The sequence below is a fragment of the Rhincodon typus genome, chromosome 7 (assembly GCF_021869965.1).
Source record: "Rhincodon typus isolate 14 chromosome 7, sRhiTyp1.1, whole genome shotgun sequence".
Taxonomy (NCBI): Eukaryota; Metazoa; Chordata; class Chondrichthyes; order Orectolobiformes; family Rhincodontidae; genus Rhincodon; species Rhincodon typus.
Genome location: NC_063338.1, coordinates 44575082 through 44591291, shown reverse-complemented (window position 1 = coordinate 44591291; position 16210 = coordinate 44575082). Strand labels below are relative to the sequence as shown.

General features: G+C 38.4%; 1 protein-coding gene across 3 annotated transcripts in view; it reads left to right on the top strand.

The window, feature by feature from the left end:
• The first annotated feature begins 226 nt into the window (after positions 1 to 226).
• Positions 227 to 16210, top strand: part of rapgef4a (Rap guanine nucleotide exchange factor 4a) — a 112286-nt gene continuing 96302 nt past the window's right edge. For all 3 annotated transcript variants that reach the window (XM_048599410.1, XM_048599411.1, XM_048599409.1), the window contains exons 1-5: positions 227 to 332; positions 3742 to 3863; positions 6042 to 6225; positions 6925 to 7009; positions 13774 to 13834. In XM_048599410.1, the coding sequence (XP_048455367.1) occupies positions 295 to 332; positions 3742 to 3863; positions 6042 to 6225; positions 6925 to 7009; positions 13774 to 13834 (490 nt within the window). In that variant the 5' untranslated portion in view covers positions 227 to 294. The remainder of the gene's footprint in view (positions 333 to 3741; positions 3864 to 6041; positions 6226 to 6924; positions 7010 to 13773; positions 13835 to 16210) is intronic.

The window sequence follows — 16210 nt, the reverse complement described above, 5'->3', positions numbered from 1 at the left end:
CCCTTTGAGTAACACCACCTCGACTTTGAAATTTAGCACCTATTCCTTCACTGTCGATGGATCACAATCCTGGAACTTTTTCTCTAGAAGTATTGTCTGCATCACATGAACCACAGTTCATGAAGGTAGCTCATCACTGTCAAGTGTAGTTGGGGATGGGCAGTGAACGTTGGCTTTGCTAATGAAATGTGGAGTAGTCAAATATATTTCTCCCCCCAACACTAGGTTCCATCTGAAAAAATCCTTAGAGCTGCAAAGGTTTTACGGAATGTGATACTATCCCAAGCACCTCACATGATTAGAGACCGGAAATACCACCTGAAGACCTACAAGTGAGTATGGTATTGATCATTTTTGAAATTTAAAAGTTTTTTTCACTTTAGAAGTGTTTCTGTTTAAACGAAGAAATAAGTATGTATATACAGTTGATTTAAATCTGTTAGCATGTGTGTCAAAGTTGGGAATTTGGGAATAACAAGCAGTTAGCACAAGAGTAGAAGGATCCAACCCATTCCCTTCTTTATTCCCATCGTTCACCTTGCCATAGGGAGTGCGGACCTCCGTCTGGTGCTCCAAGTAGGTGAGAACCCTTGTTGCAAACCTTGTATGCGACAACTGTTTGAAATTTGTGGATTTGGTGAAATTTGGAAATGGTCACCTGCTTTTCTGTTTTGACAGCAAAAGATGGATGTGTAGCCAAATTACTTGAAAGAATGGAAGAATTTCACACATTAAAGAAACCAATTACATATTACTCTTTTTTTTTGACAGTTCAATTTTCATATTTTTACTACAATACTGGTTAATCTCGTGGCAATGAAATTAACAATAAAATTTTGCAACCTGTACTCCTAGAAATGGGATCTTCATCTCAACAGATCAATACAGTTGAGTTTTAGCTCCACTCTAGCCTCCTCCTACCCTTGTTCAACTAAGCCCATCCATCTGTCCTTCCACAGTTTGCATCACCCCATACCCAATACGTTTTATAGTTTTCCCCCATAAATACATCTATGCTATTCACCTTAACCACTCCCTTTCGTCTTGTTTTATATTTTAATCATTCTCTAGATAAGACATTTCATATGCTACTGGATTTAATTGTGACTGTTTCAGTTATGACCTTGAGTTCTGATTTCACTTCCAAATATATCTTATCAAACATTATTATCTTAAAAGATAGCCTTTTAATTTTAAAATCACCTCCACCTTCCTTCATTCTGCAAGAGATGCGAATTTAATTTTTTTTTTCCGGAATTCTAGGAATTTTCTAGTAATGTTTTTATATCTTCTGCAGCCCTTTTAAATTGTGGTAATAGTGTAGAGACCAGAAGTTTTTTAAATGTGGCCTAACCAAGGTTCTGCACAAGTTCACACCACTTCTGTTTCTTCTGTTGTATCCTGCTAGAACCGAACTGCAGTGCTTTGCTTTTCTTGTGACCTTACTAACCTCTTGCTTTATGTTCATTCCTTACTGGTGTTTTTCCTAAGGTGTGCTCTTGGCTTGTTATCAGCTGATGCTTCATCCTGAGCCTTTTCTTTGACAAATCTTGATGTGTCATTGCCTTCCACACTGGGGGCAAAACAAGGAGACAAATCCCTAGTCTATCTGGCTAGAATGGGAGTCGTCATCACTCTGCTGATGTTATTCTGAACTAACCAATCCACCCTCTACCATTCCACCAATGGTTTGTGTATCTGATTCCAAAGCTGTTTCTCATTGTCTAGTTTCTGTTCTGTTCTGTTCCCTAACTTTTAAAAGCAATTTTCTATTGCCTTCTCTCCCAATCTTCTGAAAGCCAGGCCATGGCTTTCTTGCACACCATCTTTCTCTTGAAACTTTCCTTACTTTTGGACAACACTGACCTTTGCATTAGTGACACTGGCTTAATGCTCTGTACTTGAGCCCCTGGATTGTCTTTGTTATGGATCAGGCCAAACCCCCTCCAAACATTTCAAGGAGCTAGCCTGGACCCTAATCTCTTATCTTATTTATAGTCCAGTGTAAGGCACTGTATTCCAGATGTGATTGGATTAGTCAAACTACTAGGCTTTAAGCAAAACACACTTTATTTTAACCGTGGTGTAAGAATACAAACAAGAAAAGAAGAATTGGTATAACTTTAACTCTAACTCTATTGAAATGCTTCACAAAATAATATATTTTAACTACAACTCAAAGTTCTGATGTAGCAGCATCCCATAAATGTATCCTTGGCAAAGGCAAATTCAGCAGAATAGATACGCTCATGTGCTATCTGCAGTCCAAGAGTAAGGAAAAACTGAAAAAGTGAGTCTAACAGCAGAGGCAGAATTCTAGATTTTTACAGCAGCAGAGAGAGCTGTGTCTAGCAGCTTCAACTCCAACTCCAAAAGCCCCAGCTTCAACAACTAAAAGCAAAAACTAAAACCCTAGATTTGTGAGCCTGACTCTGCCCACTCCTGCTTCTTTTGTCTACTTTTTTAAAAAATCCAAAGCTATTTTGTTTTGCGTTGTTTTCCCTGGAGCATACACTTCAGCACCAGTCCATCCTGGTTCTCCCAGTGTTCTAAAACCAGTGCCGAGGTATATGCTCCATGGAGCGATAAGACAGACTGACTTCATTTGGGCTGGTAACACCAGGAGGAAACGTGGTTTGCCTCTCCCTTTCCTCACCTTAAAAACACTTAAGTTACAAAGACTGTATTTTCCAGTGGCTGGATAATCATTTCTACATCATACACTGTATCACATGTCAGGACCCTGCTGAATCCCCAGAGTTGCAGACTCTAAGGGACTTACCTGGAAAACTAAAGACTGTGATCAGCAATTCTCCTGCACCTGGCACCCTCTGAAAGTATCCATTTAAATCACAGAATTCAAAGGGTTCCATTTCAATTAAATTAATATTTGCCCAGGAAAGGTTAGGTGATTTAAAAACCTAGTGTAATTTCTGGGAACTTTTAAACCATGTCCCCCCCACCCCCACCCAATTTAGTGTATATGCCCTGAACTATATCTTTCCCAGACTGACATGGCATTGCCTTTCTCTTTCAGAGCCTACACCTCACCCCACTGGTTCTGAAAACCCCTGACTTATGCTAAACATTCCTCTCATACCTGGTACTGTTCCCACCTTGAGCCCTGATTTAGTCCTGGCATCCCTCCTTGCATTTAGCAATAGATACTTACCCTTCCACAGGAGCTGTCAAAGTGATTCTCTCTGCTGGATATTTAAACCACAGGATGCAACAATTACTGCCGTGAAAAATGAAGTGTTGTTTTCCACCCCAAAACTATCCTACAATGTGGGACCTGTTACGTTTAGGATGCCCTTAGTATTTCTGCAGGAGTCACAATTGGAATGTACTGCCAAAAATATGGAGCTCTTTGTTAAAGGGAAAATGTCGGAGCAGAGTGGCAGTTCTCAGAAAATCCACCCCATTAAATCACAATGTATTGTGCAAATTCCGAGCCTGGACTCGATGGCCATCTAACCTCCTGTGTAACCAACTTAACTTGATACTGCCAATTTAAAATTTCATACTGGGATAATTGCAAATATGAAGTTATTGCTTATCGTTTTCACTGATGGAATATTATTGATATTGTCTGCAGCTTATTTTCTGACAAACTCTCTGCCTCTTGATTGATTATGTTGAGTGATTTTAATTTGAAAGGCTCTTTCTAAAAATTACGCTTTATTATTTTAATTAATAGTTTATCTTGATAACTTCTTAAAGAGGTTCTCTTTTATCTAGACAGTGCTGTGTTGGCACAGAATTAGTGGACTGGATGATCCAACAGACACCTTGTGTTCATTCCCGCCCACAGGCTGTAGGCATGTGGCAGGTGCTGCTTGAGGAAGGAGTCATGAACCATGGTAACACCATTACCTGTTGTAATAAATGCTGCATCATTGCTATACGGTTAACAAATACGTAATTCACTTGCAGTCCATATTCTTAGTTAATCATGGTCTTTTATAAGGAAGCTTAAATTGAATGCACCATGATGTATTCATTAAGAACTGCATCCCAAAATTTTTGATTCCGCTGTATCCATCTTCCTAATGTATAACCGGGCAAAAGGTTCCAGAATGAACTCCATAACTTCTTGGAGAGTATGAATTCTAAGAGTCATTTATTTGCAAGGAAGAATTACGAAGATGGTAGGACCCAGTTATTTGATAGTTCTGTGATTTCCTGGTCAGGCTGCTTACAGGCAGACTCTTCATCCCCTCTGTATCTGATCAATGATGCCTGAGATCTAAGCTAAGAGCAGAGCTTCCCCTTTGCTACATGTCGACAGCTAAATTTTAATCCCACACTTTACTGAGAGCGGCGAGTGAATTGAGAGCCTGTTTCCCTGCCTTCAAATGGGTGTTGAGGTGGTCCAACCTGGAGGAGGACAGGTCAGCTGAGAATGCAGCCTGGCAATTTACCCATGGCCACACACATGCCTGCTGGCCATGCGTACATTTGGAAACCTTATAAAAATCCACTTTTAAAAAAACTTCCGACAGTGTCAGTGCTGAAGGCACTAGGGGATGTAATGACTGCAATCGTGCCCTGCAATTTCTTGAGGTCCATGTTTACAGCTGGTAAAATTATGGCCATTAGTTTTTTTTAAAGCTGTTTAAGTATGAATTATTGCACGTGAAAGGAAAATCATGCAGGCATATTTAATGTTTCTGATAAGAAGGAGGATGGTCCAGTCTCAGACCATGTCTATTCATCGTAGAGCAGCAATAAACAAAACCGGATGCTGGACTAGGTTACTCCATTGGAAGAGTATAATTCTATTAGTATCATACTGAACCTGCATGTTTTACTCTAATCAAGTTGCACTTCAGTGCTGCACGTGTTATCACCACTATAGCACAAAGAAAATATAGAAATCTTAGAACCAGTCAGAGAATGTCATTGAGACTGATTGTGTCAAAAACCGAGTTATACAGAAAGGGTAGAAAACACACTGTACTTGAATACAGAGTATGAAATTAGAGCATTGCTTTGGTTGAATAATGATTAAATGATGAATACAGATCAAAGGCATTCAGTACAAACTGGGGAAAAAGCATTTTTAAGACTGATATGGAACACTTGGCTGTGAACATTGATTATTCACTGGAAACAGGATACTTTTAATCTTTCAAGAAAGTATTAGTTACCAGCTATGATTTGTTATGATGGGTTTACAGTTTCTATCAACCTGCTATACGAAGGATAATTATTAAATTGTAGCGGGTACAGAAAAGATTTACCAGGATGTTACGAAGACTGGAGGGTTTGAGTTATAAGGAGAGGCTGGATAGGCTGGGACTCTTTTTTTTTCATTGGAATGTAGGAGGTTGAGAGGTGACCTTACCTATGTTTATAAAATCATGAGGGCCGTAGATAAGGTGAACAGCAAAAGTCTTTTCCCTAGGGTAGGGGAGTTCAAAACCAGGGGGCATAGGTTTAAGGTGAGAGGGGAAAGATCTAAAAGGGACCTGAAGGGCAACTTTTTCCTCACAAGGGGGTGGTGCGTATATGCCAGAGGAAGTGGTAGATGCAGGTACAGTTATGAAATTTAAAAGACTTTTGAACAGGCATAAGAATAGGAAAGGTTTAGAGGGTTACGGGCCACATGCAGGCAAATGGGACTAGTTTGGCATGGATGAGTTGGACCAAAGGATCTGTTTCCATTACTGTAGGCTTGAAGGCAAAAATTACTCCACTGTGAACGAAGAAGGACAAAGTATTGTGGAGCCTGTAAATCAAAGACAAATGAGAGCGCTGGAAAAACTCAGCAGTTCTGGCAGCAGCTGTGGAGACTACTATGGTTATAAAGTAGGGTCACTAGGCCCAAAATGTTGACTCTGCTTTTTCTCCACAGATGCTGCCAGACCTGCTGAGTTTTGTCCAGCAATACCTGTTTTTGTCACTTATCTCTCTCCATCTTGCTGATGCTATGGAAAATCTATTTTGTTTAAAGCAAATATTTCTACTTGAATAAAGTTTGAGATAGACTAGAAGCTAGATTTAAATCCTAACTATTTAAACCACTTGTATTCTAGTGGACCAAGAGCATAATTTCCAGGACAAGTACCTGTTCTATCGGTTCCTGGATGATGAACAGGAGGATGTCCCTGCACCCACAGATGAGGAGAAAAAAGTGTGTGAGGAGGAGCTACAGGAAACTATGCTTCTGCTTTCTCAGATTGGGCCAGATGCACACATGAGAATGATTTTACGCAAACAGTGAGTAAAATTAATTATACCAACACTCATTTGGTAAGTTAGAATTTAAAGCGGAAAGCTACTGCTGGTGTTATTTTATTTGTACATGATAAATCAACTTCAAGAAAGCTGTGATCATTATCTTATTTCTTATTTTACTTTCTAGGTTTGGTCATTTACCTCAATTACAGAACTCTTGCATTTGTTATAAAAGTACTTTTATTTGATCTGCACATGACAATTATGTTTATTTTGGAAGTTTACAGAGCTTGCTGTTTTACAAAATCATCTATGTTAGAACCCCATAAAAAGAGGGAACAAAGCCTTTCCTTTTATCAGGTTGATAGTATATCCAATATTGTCTCTTCAGCTTTCCATCTCAAATGCCTGAACTACTTCAATCTAGCTTTATGGATCCATAAACTCACGCAATGCCTTAATCATTTGAAAGAACAATATATTCAAAATATATATTCTAAATAGTACTAAACCATGTGCTGAAATACATACTGTTCTGTGCTTGTGGTTTTAAAAACTAATTTACGCATGCTACCGTAGTCAACCAAATTGAGGTGCCAGATTGTGAAAGTTGCTTCATGCTTCAAATAGCTTGAGACAAGTACTGGAGGAATGTGTTCCATTGTCACTTGGTCTAAGAGTCATTACAAACTAATGCAGTTTTGAATAAATTCACTTTCTTTTATTTTCTTTAATTTATAGGCCAGGACAGAGAACAGTCGATGATTTGGAAATCATATATGAAGAATTATTACACATTAAAGCCTTGTCACAGCTGTCTACCACAGTAAGCCTCTTGCCTTTAATTCCATGTTGACTGTATAACTTGTTAAGCTTTGATATAAAATATATTATGATTTAGTGACTGATCTTTAGATGGACTGGTGTGCTACAACTTGTAAGTAGCTATTTGTGTGTGCGTGAGCGTGTGTGCGTGTGCATGTGTGTACTTACCTTTTTGTCAGTGCTCTGTCCTTCTATCTTAGTGTTTTACTCATTCTCGTTTTCTCTTTCCTTTTTCCTTTGTTAATATACTTTGTATATTAACTGTTGAATTTTATATACGTGGCATGAACTATGAATTCACTGAGCTCCACAAATAGACACCAACTACAACAGCAGTGATTAGCTTAGGGGATGTATGTTTGTAATGAGTAACTCCAAATTTTAAAGTGTAAAGTCTGGTTCCAGTTCTGTTGTTCACCAACAGGCTTTCTGAATTAGAGTGGCGTAGAGAATTAAAGCGTAGTTGTCTGAATTTGAAGGCTCCAGATAATCAGAAACAACAATTCTATAAGCTATTGTGAAAAATGGCAAAACACGTGCAAATTGTCTGGATGTGATTGATCCCTGATATTCTTGGAGTCTGCACCTTATGACCAGTGGAAGAATGAAGTAACTATGATCACAGTCCTACCAAAGAGGAAACCAGGTATGACCGTGATGGTGTCACCTTCAAATACACTAAATGCAAAATCGGAAGCACTTTTGTGAGCTGGTAGCTTGTCAGTTCTATAGTGAAGTAGTTTTGGATCTTATTTACTTTTTTTGGATGCAATCCATAACAAACTTGATCTGTTAACTGTCCACAATGCATGGCCAGACTTTGATAGGTTCCAAAAAAGTCAGTCACTTGGATACAATATTTCATGGACTTGAACAGATTATTTAGAAGATTTACTGAATGACTGACAATAAAATTTGGGGATTCCTGGATCTGTGCATGCATGCTTTGGCAGGAAGATTAGAAAAAGCAATAATTAATTTAAATAGAAGTTGTAGAACTCCACGATACAGAGAAAGCTGAGTGTTTTTGGTACATGAATTAAATGAAGTTAATTTCTAGGTACAGCAAGTGATTAGGAATCCAAATAGAATGCTGTTGTTTACTGCAAGGAAAATGGAATATAAAAGGAGGAGAGTTTTTTGCTACAGTGGTGCAGAGCATTGAGACTACATCTGGAGTACTGTGCACATTTCCATCACCTTACTTGAGAAAGGACTCAAAGCATTAGAAGCAGTACAGAAAAAGGCTCACTTTACTGATTCCTGGGTTGAGGGATTTATCTCGTGAGGAAAGGTTGGACATGTTGAGCATGGTTCCATTGGTCATCTTTAGAAGAATTAGAAGTGATCTTATTGAAACATTAAGATCCTGAGGGGCTTGATGGAGTAGACACTGTGGATGTCTCCCTTTGTGGAAGGAATTAGAACTAGGGAACCGTTTGAAAATAAGGAGTCCCCCATTGTTGATGGAGATGAAGATAATTTTTTTTTCACTCTCTCAGGAATCATCAGTCTGTGGGATTCACTTCCCCAGAGTGCAGTGTGGACAATGGTACTGAATACTTATAAGACAGGTAGATAAATCCTTGATTAACAAGGAACTTGAACGTTCTTGAGGATGGACAGGAAAGTGGATTTGAGGCCTCAGTCAGATCAGCCCAAGCATATCAAATGGTGGCGTAGGCTTGGGACCAAATGGCCTATTCCTGTTCCTAAGTTGCATTAACATACATTTATTTTGTATTTCCGTGAAAGATGGTGAGTTTTTTTGATGTCTTGATGTAGTTTCTAGTGAGAGATCTATAGTTCAGTGAATCATCTATGAAAGGCATAAATGAAAGTTTGACATCATAAGTCAATTATATTCCCAAACCAGTGGATCAGCAGTTTACCTATTCAGGTCATTGTTATACCTTTTGTGGACCCGATCAGAAAGTTATACAATTTTAGATGGCTTTAGTTGAGAAGAATCAGATGAGGGTTAGGGGAGGTAGAGAAAAGAAAATTGTGCTAAATCTGCACAGATAATTTGAAATAGCCTACTTGTCAAATGTGAAAAATTGTGCTAAAAATCCAAGTGGATTAATGGTGAGCACGTAAGGCTGATAGTTGAGACGAGCGAATGGTGTGAAATCAATCCAAGTATAGGAGCATGTCTGATCGTGAATCTTCCATTGACATGTGACTTCAAGAAGAAGGTAGTTGCATGGATCTAAAACTATGGATTAAAGATTGAAGTCTTTCCATTCTAGATAAAATTAAATCGTTTGATGCTAATACGTGGGACAAAAGGTTGCTATAGACAAAATTGTGGAGAAATGAAGAAGGATGTGAATTCAGCACCATGAAAATTGCTAATAATCAGCTACACTGCATATTGATAAGCACTTTCATAGCTCATCCAAATAATGCACATCATGTGGTTGGAGGATTTGGTCCCATCAATTAATCAATTGCAAAATCCCAAATTGCCTTCTATGCTGTATGATAGTCCTGTAGCTGTACCAGGTACGACCATAGTTCCATGATTGCTTAGTAGTGCCGAATGTAAATGTTGTTAAAAGGAGACAAGGAGTCAATGTTTCTAGTTTTACACTCAAGAACTAGAATGCAGAAACAGCCATAACAAAGGGACACCATTTTAAACAGCAAAAAGAGGATGCTAATTGTTTGGGCCAAAGAGATGCCACAAGAACAGTAAACTGTAAATCTTCGTTCTCAGGCCAGGCATTTAGTCGCTGATTGTAATGAGAATGCAGCAGAGGTTGATTTTCTCCACGATTGTCTGTGTTTTTTTTTCTTATTCAAAGTGGTGCATGCCCATTTCTGAAGGGGCAACTTTTTTGGAGAGAAATAAATTTGAATGTGTCTAATCAGCAGGTCCAGAAGAAAAAACTAAACAGATGAACAGACAAACTAAACAGATGCATCTGTGACCTGAATGGTGCTTCTGGGTTTTATTTTTATCAGTGATCTATTTTGCTGAAAATAGTTTAAGCTAAAAGCAGATCATGCAGCAATTAGTGGTATCATTAAAGGAAAACCTTCAGGCATCTTCATGATGCATGTTGCTTAGCACCTAATAAGAATCAAAAGGAGAAAAACCTACAATTGATGTCACCTCCTCGACATAGCTAAGATTTACTTAGAAATGAAAAGAAAACTTGAATTGGAGGGAAAATAGAAGAATATAGAAATGGAAAGAGCTAATAGGGAAGCTGGAATTGGCAAGAGAGGAGAAGGAAAGAAAAAGCAATGGAAAGGAAGAAGGAATTTTTAAAAAGTTTAAATTCCAAAGTAGGAAATTGAATGAAGTGGTTTGGCTGATGAAAAGCTTGAAGTAAAGGACTAAAGAAGAGGTAGTAGCTCAAAGAATGATTGATTCCAAAGAGATTGAATTTAAAAAGAAATCTGCATAAATTTAGTGACGATGAAGTTGAAAGCTATTTTCCCTCATTTGTAGGGCAGTTGGGATGGTGAAGTGACTAGCTTTTGGATCTTTTAATGTTACAGAGCAACCTGCTAGACACATCTATGGTTGTGTGCACCAAACAATTTGCAGAATACGAAGCTTTTGTTCCAGATACAGTATACTTGGATTTCCCAAAGGCATTTAAAAACGTACCATTCCAAAGATTAACATGCAATTCAGGGGTGCACAGAGTTTAGGATTGTAGATTAGCTTAGTTAACAGGTTGGCTAATGGATAGGAAACAAGGTAAAGATAAATGGGTTATTTCCAAGTTGGTAGGCAACGAATTGTGGAGTGCCCAAGGATCAGTGCTGGGACTCCTGCTATTTACAATGTAGAAAGAAATGAAGAGTAATGTCTAGGTCGGCAATGATATAAAGGCAGTGAGAATGCAAGTTCTGAGATGCATGCAATGAGGTTAAAAAGTGAAATATATGGATTAAATGAGTAGGCAACAAAGATATCAGGTGGAATATCACATGGGGGGAACTGTATAGCACTTTGGTATTAGTGTAGTAAAGCAGATTTTTTTTGAGAAAAGACATGAAACTTATAAATGTTAATATTCAGGGATTTTGGTGTACTTGGTGTAAAAATAACAAAAGTTAGCACACTGATACAATAAACAATCCTTTACTGCAAGGATTGAAGGACAACAACAAAATTGTGCAGGGCTTGAGTGAGCTTGATATTGGAATATTGAGTAATTTTGACTTGCATATTTCAGGAAGGATACACTTCTTTAGGTAGGTAGTTCAATGAAGGCTCACTAGATTGTCTTTCAATGAAATTGGATCTTTGTTCTCTGAAGTTTAACAGAATGAGAGATGATCTCTTTGACACATGAGACTCTGAGGCTTCAAAGGGTAGACAGTGAAGTTGTTTCCCTGATCTAGAGAATCCATAGTACAGGCATGCCTTCCCTGGATCAGGGAGTGATCATCTAGGACTGAAGTAAAGGTGAAATCTTTTCAGTGTGTTGTGAATTTTGGGACTTCTCTAACCAGTGGACTGTAGATGCTTTTTTTGCTTTTCACTAAAAAAAGACACAATGCCTGGACATGCCCTTTCTACTCAAGAGGACAGAACCCCACGTATTATTATATGTGGCTTCTAGCAAGACCTAACTGATAATCTTGAAACCATTGTCAGATTGCTTGGTTTTCAATTTAACGTTGAGGTCCTTAATCAAATTTATATTTATAGGCTGATTTTCAAAAGTCTTTAAGTCCTGACTAATTACAAATCCACTCTGGGTACATGTGTATATTTTTACAAATTTCACAGAATTAAGTTTACCACATGAAATTCAGAAAAATAGTACTTAAAGATAGTGGATCTGTTGGTTTACTCTGGAGCACTAGTTCATCACCTCTGGCTGATTGGGCCTTATCTCCTGTTTTTGTTTTGTTGACTGACGTCCTTCAGTCTGCTCTGCTAACTGTGTATCCAGCTGCTAAGAATTACTGCTTATTAATCTCGCTAGCTACCACCTCTGAGGGGTCAGTGGACCTCTGAGCTAGTGTTAACAATGTACAAACAGCATATGATTTCAATTTCTGATGGCTGGTGTATGCCCACAATTCTGATTTGGTTCCCTAAGGGTGACGGTCATCTTACTGATGTCACTTCCTGTGATCTTCTGACTGATTCTCTAAGATGTCAGTCACTTTGAAATTACAGTACTGTCCTCCTCTTGTTCTCCAGAGAGAGAGCAAGAGAGACAGTCATACAACTCATGACCTCATTAGGTCATACAACATTATCACGAACCAAAGCTCATCACTGTCCTAAATCTCTACTGCCTAGGTTGTCTGATTTTTAAAGAAAAACCTTCTTTAGTTAATTGAAGGCAAATAATAATATAAAGCACCACGGTGCCATTGCAGGACATACCTTTTTAAAAAAGGTACAAAAACTACATATAAAACCAACTACAGAACTTTATTCCAAAAGTAATGCCTATATCTGTTAATGCTTTAAAGGCAACGACTGTATATTCTTTAAGTTCTTGAAGCTTTTTAAAAAGATATGCCAGCACATGGCTTTAGGTTTCAAAATATAGCTAGTTCACCACAAAGTGGCTTCACAGTCGGCCATAAATGTTGGCTCCCTCTAGTACTGTTTGTTAGCCTGGGGCCATAAAAGTATATGGTAAATTTCACCCAACAGGCAGACACAGATATATTGGGTAATGCTAATGTCCTGTTGGCCACATTTCATCAGAATATATCAATATTTCACTTGCTGAGTTATATTGTTATTATGTGGGATCATGAATCGTTGAAAAATAACCTCGATCCTATAGCCAGTGAAATTCTTAGCGCAATTTGGACAGCACTTGCTGAATAATTCAATCATGAAATCAGTGTTAGGATTCTGCTTTGAATTTTAAGTTGAAGCAGTTCTGCCTGAAACAGTCCCCAATTGGTCGAGCTACAGAGTATTTGAAAAGCTGTAGGTGCCAAGGTTGTTGCTGCCTCTGTCTGTCTATATCTCCCTCTGTCTGTCTCGGTCTTGCTGTCACTCTGGCTCCCCCTCACCCTCTGGATCTCTTTCTCTTTTTCTCTGGCTGTCTTAGCTTTATTGAATTTCTGAATGTTGTTTGCCTTCTCTCATTTTTCCACCCAATAGTGTATGTGTTAAACAGTTTGTCGTCTGTTTGGCTTAATCATGAAGGAGTTTGTGGGTGTTTGGGGATTTTAAAGAGGTCTACTTTAAATTACATGGTGTAAATTAGAAATCCTTTTTTCTGTTGTTAAATCTAATTCTTACAATAAATAAAATGTGTATACTGTTACTGACAAAACTTGGGTGTAAACTGCTTTTGTCTTCACTAGCAGTCAATTAGGGAGGCTGGTCATTTTAGTGGTCCCATTGGGATTTTATACATTCATAGGTTTTGTGATGGTTTGTGGAAGAGTAGGGCATAGTTATCAACACACTCTTGGTAGTTAAGTTGTGATGGAGCAGTGAACGTTAGTAGGTAGTCATTCATTGTGGGATAACGTACACTCTGTGAAAGATGTGAGTGAGATAATGTTACCTGTTTGCCGCCTTGACTTGCGTCAAATCAGAAAGGTTATCTCTAAAATTTAAACAGGCGCAACAAATCATTAACTATCTAATTATTTCACAAAAAGTGTCATTGTGCACAAGTTATTTTTGAAGCACCATAACAGCTATTTTTTAAGTTGTGGTTAATATTGCTTAAAAAGTCAGCTTAATGAAAGAACTAGTGTTTGTTTGTATTTTGAATCTTTTAATAATTTTTTTTTTTGCCTTTTTTCTAGGTAAAGCGAGAGCTTGCTGGTGTTTTGATATTTGAATCTCATGCCAAAGCAGGGACAGTGTGTAAGTAGTAGAACCAGTCCGAATAAAAACATTTAAATATTAGATTTATATCAGCCTTTTTAAAAAAAAAAAAACTTGGCCTTGGTTAAGTTTTCCAGGCAAAATAACCAAACCAATTGCAAGAGGCTTAATTCCTAATTATGCTGTAAAAGGACCTTTAGGGAAGACTGAACTTAATTAAAAATTCTATCCATTAAAATACTTTTCAATCCAAAACCAGAGTATTAAATGTAAACAAAGGAAAGCACGAAGGACAAGTTGGCTGTGATAAATTAGAAAAACACATTAAAAGGCATGACTAGCCTGGCATTTGATTGAGGTAAAGAGTTAAAGTAGTTTACAATAAATGTACATTCCTTTAAGGCACAAAAATCCCAACAGGAAAGATAAATCAACTGCGGCAAAAAGAGAGTTAAATATAGCATTAGATCAAAGGGAGAGGCACATAAGGCTTACAGGCGAGACAATGGCCTAGTATTAATACTAGACTATCAATCCAGAAACTCAGCTACTATTCTGGGGACCTGGTTCAAATCCTACCACAGCAGATGGTGCAATTTGAATTCAATTTCAGAAAAAAAATCTCGAATTGAGAATCTACCGATGACCATGAAACTATTTTGGGGAAAAACCCATAGGGTTCTCTAGTGTCCTTCAGAAATCTGTCAGCCTCACTTCGTCAGGCCTGTATGTGACTCAATTGCTCTCTGGGCAGTTAGGGATGGACAGTAAATACTGGTCTAGCCAGCGATATCCACATTCTGTGAATGAATTAAAAATAACATTGCAAAAAAGTATAGTAAGCTTGAGATTTGGGAGCAACTTAGAATTCGTCAAAGGAGGATCACAAAACTGATTAAGGGAGTTAGAGTACAAATGTAAAGTAGGAAGATACATTAAAAACAGACTGTGAAAGCTTCTCTAAGTATGTTAAAAGGAAAATATTAGCATTGACAGATGGGGGTCCATTTGCACACAGAATATTTCGTTATGGGAAATAGGAGAATTCAGAGAAATTAAATAAAAACCAAGAATTGCAGGTGCTGGAAATCTGTAACAAGAACAGAAATAGCTGGAGAAACTCAGCAGGTCTGTCAGCATCTGTGAAAAGAAAACAGTCCAATGTTTTGGTCCGGTGACCTTTCATCAGAACGGAGCTAAGTAATTACTTTTGCCTCTGTTGTCACAGATGAAAATACAAGAAAGACAAAGCAGCTTGCTTGATTGGCACAACATCCACACACATTCCGTCCAACACAACTCCGTAGCAGCAGTGTGTACATCGATAAGATGCACTGAGGAAATTCACCAAAGCTCCCTAAAACAGCACCTACCAAACCCATGTCGTTCCTGATGGATGTGGTCAATAGCAGCAGATACATAGGAGTACCATCCACCTGCAAATTTCCTTCAAAGCCACTCACCTTCCTGCCTTGGAAATCTAATGGTGTTCCTTCAGTCAAAATCCTGGAATTCCTTCCGTAATGGCATTGTGGCTCAACCCACTTCAGTGGTTCAAGAAGGCAGCTCACCACCATCTTCTTAAGGCCAGCTAGGGATGGGCAAGAAATGCTGGCCAGCCAGCGATACTCGCCTTTCATGAGTAAATTTTTAAAAATATAGAAACAATTGAAATGCGAGGGAATAGAGAGAATGAAAAACTGAAAGGAAATTAGATTGTTTAAAAGCAGTACTGGAAAAATTAATGGGATTCAAAATTGACAAAGATCAGGATCCAGTGATCTATTCATCTGTGTTAAAGGAGTTGACTATAGAGCTAATGGATGCATCTTTCAAAATTCTATACTCTGGAACAGTGCAGCATGGAAAGTTGTAAATGTAACCCTACTGATTTTAAAACAGGAAGTATGGAGAAAATGGGGATTCACAGTCCAGTTAGTGTGACATTAGCAGTAGAAAAGTATTTGAATCTACAGTGAAGGACATGAGAACTGGACACAAAGCTTAATTCTCCTTTCCCTGGAGGTGGTCAGGAAGATGGCAAGAATCAGTACAACGGGACCTTGATCAGATGGGCCAATAGGCCAAGGAGTGGCAGATGGAATTTGACATAGATAAATGTGAGATGCTGTACTTTGCAAAGGCAAATCAGGGCAGGACTTACACGCTTCATGATAAGGTCCTGGGGAGTGTTGCTGAACAAAGAGACCTTGGAGTGCATGTTCATAGTTCCTTGAAAGTGGAGTCACAGGTAGACAGGGTAGTGAAGGTGGCGTTTGGTATACTTGCCTTTATTGATCAGTGCATTGAGTACAGGAGTTAGGAGGTCATGTTGTGGCTGTACAGGATAACAGTGTGGAGCTGGAGGAACACAGCAGGCCAGGCAGCATCAAAGAAGCAGGAAAGCTGACATTT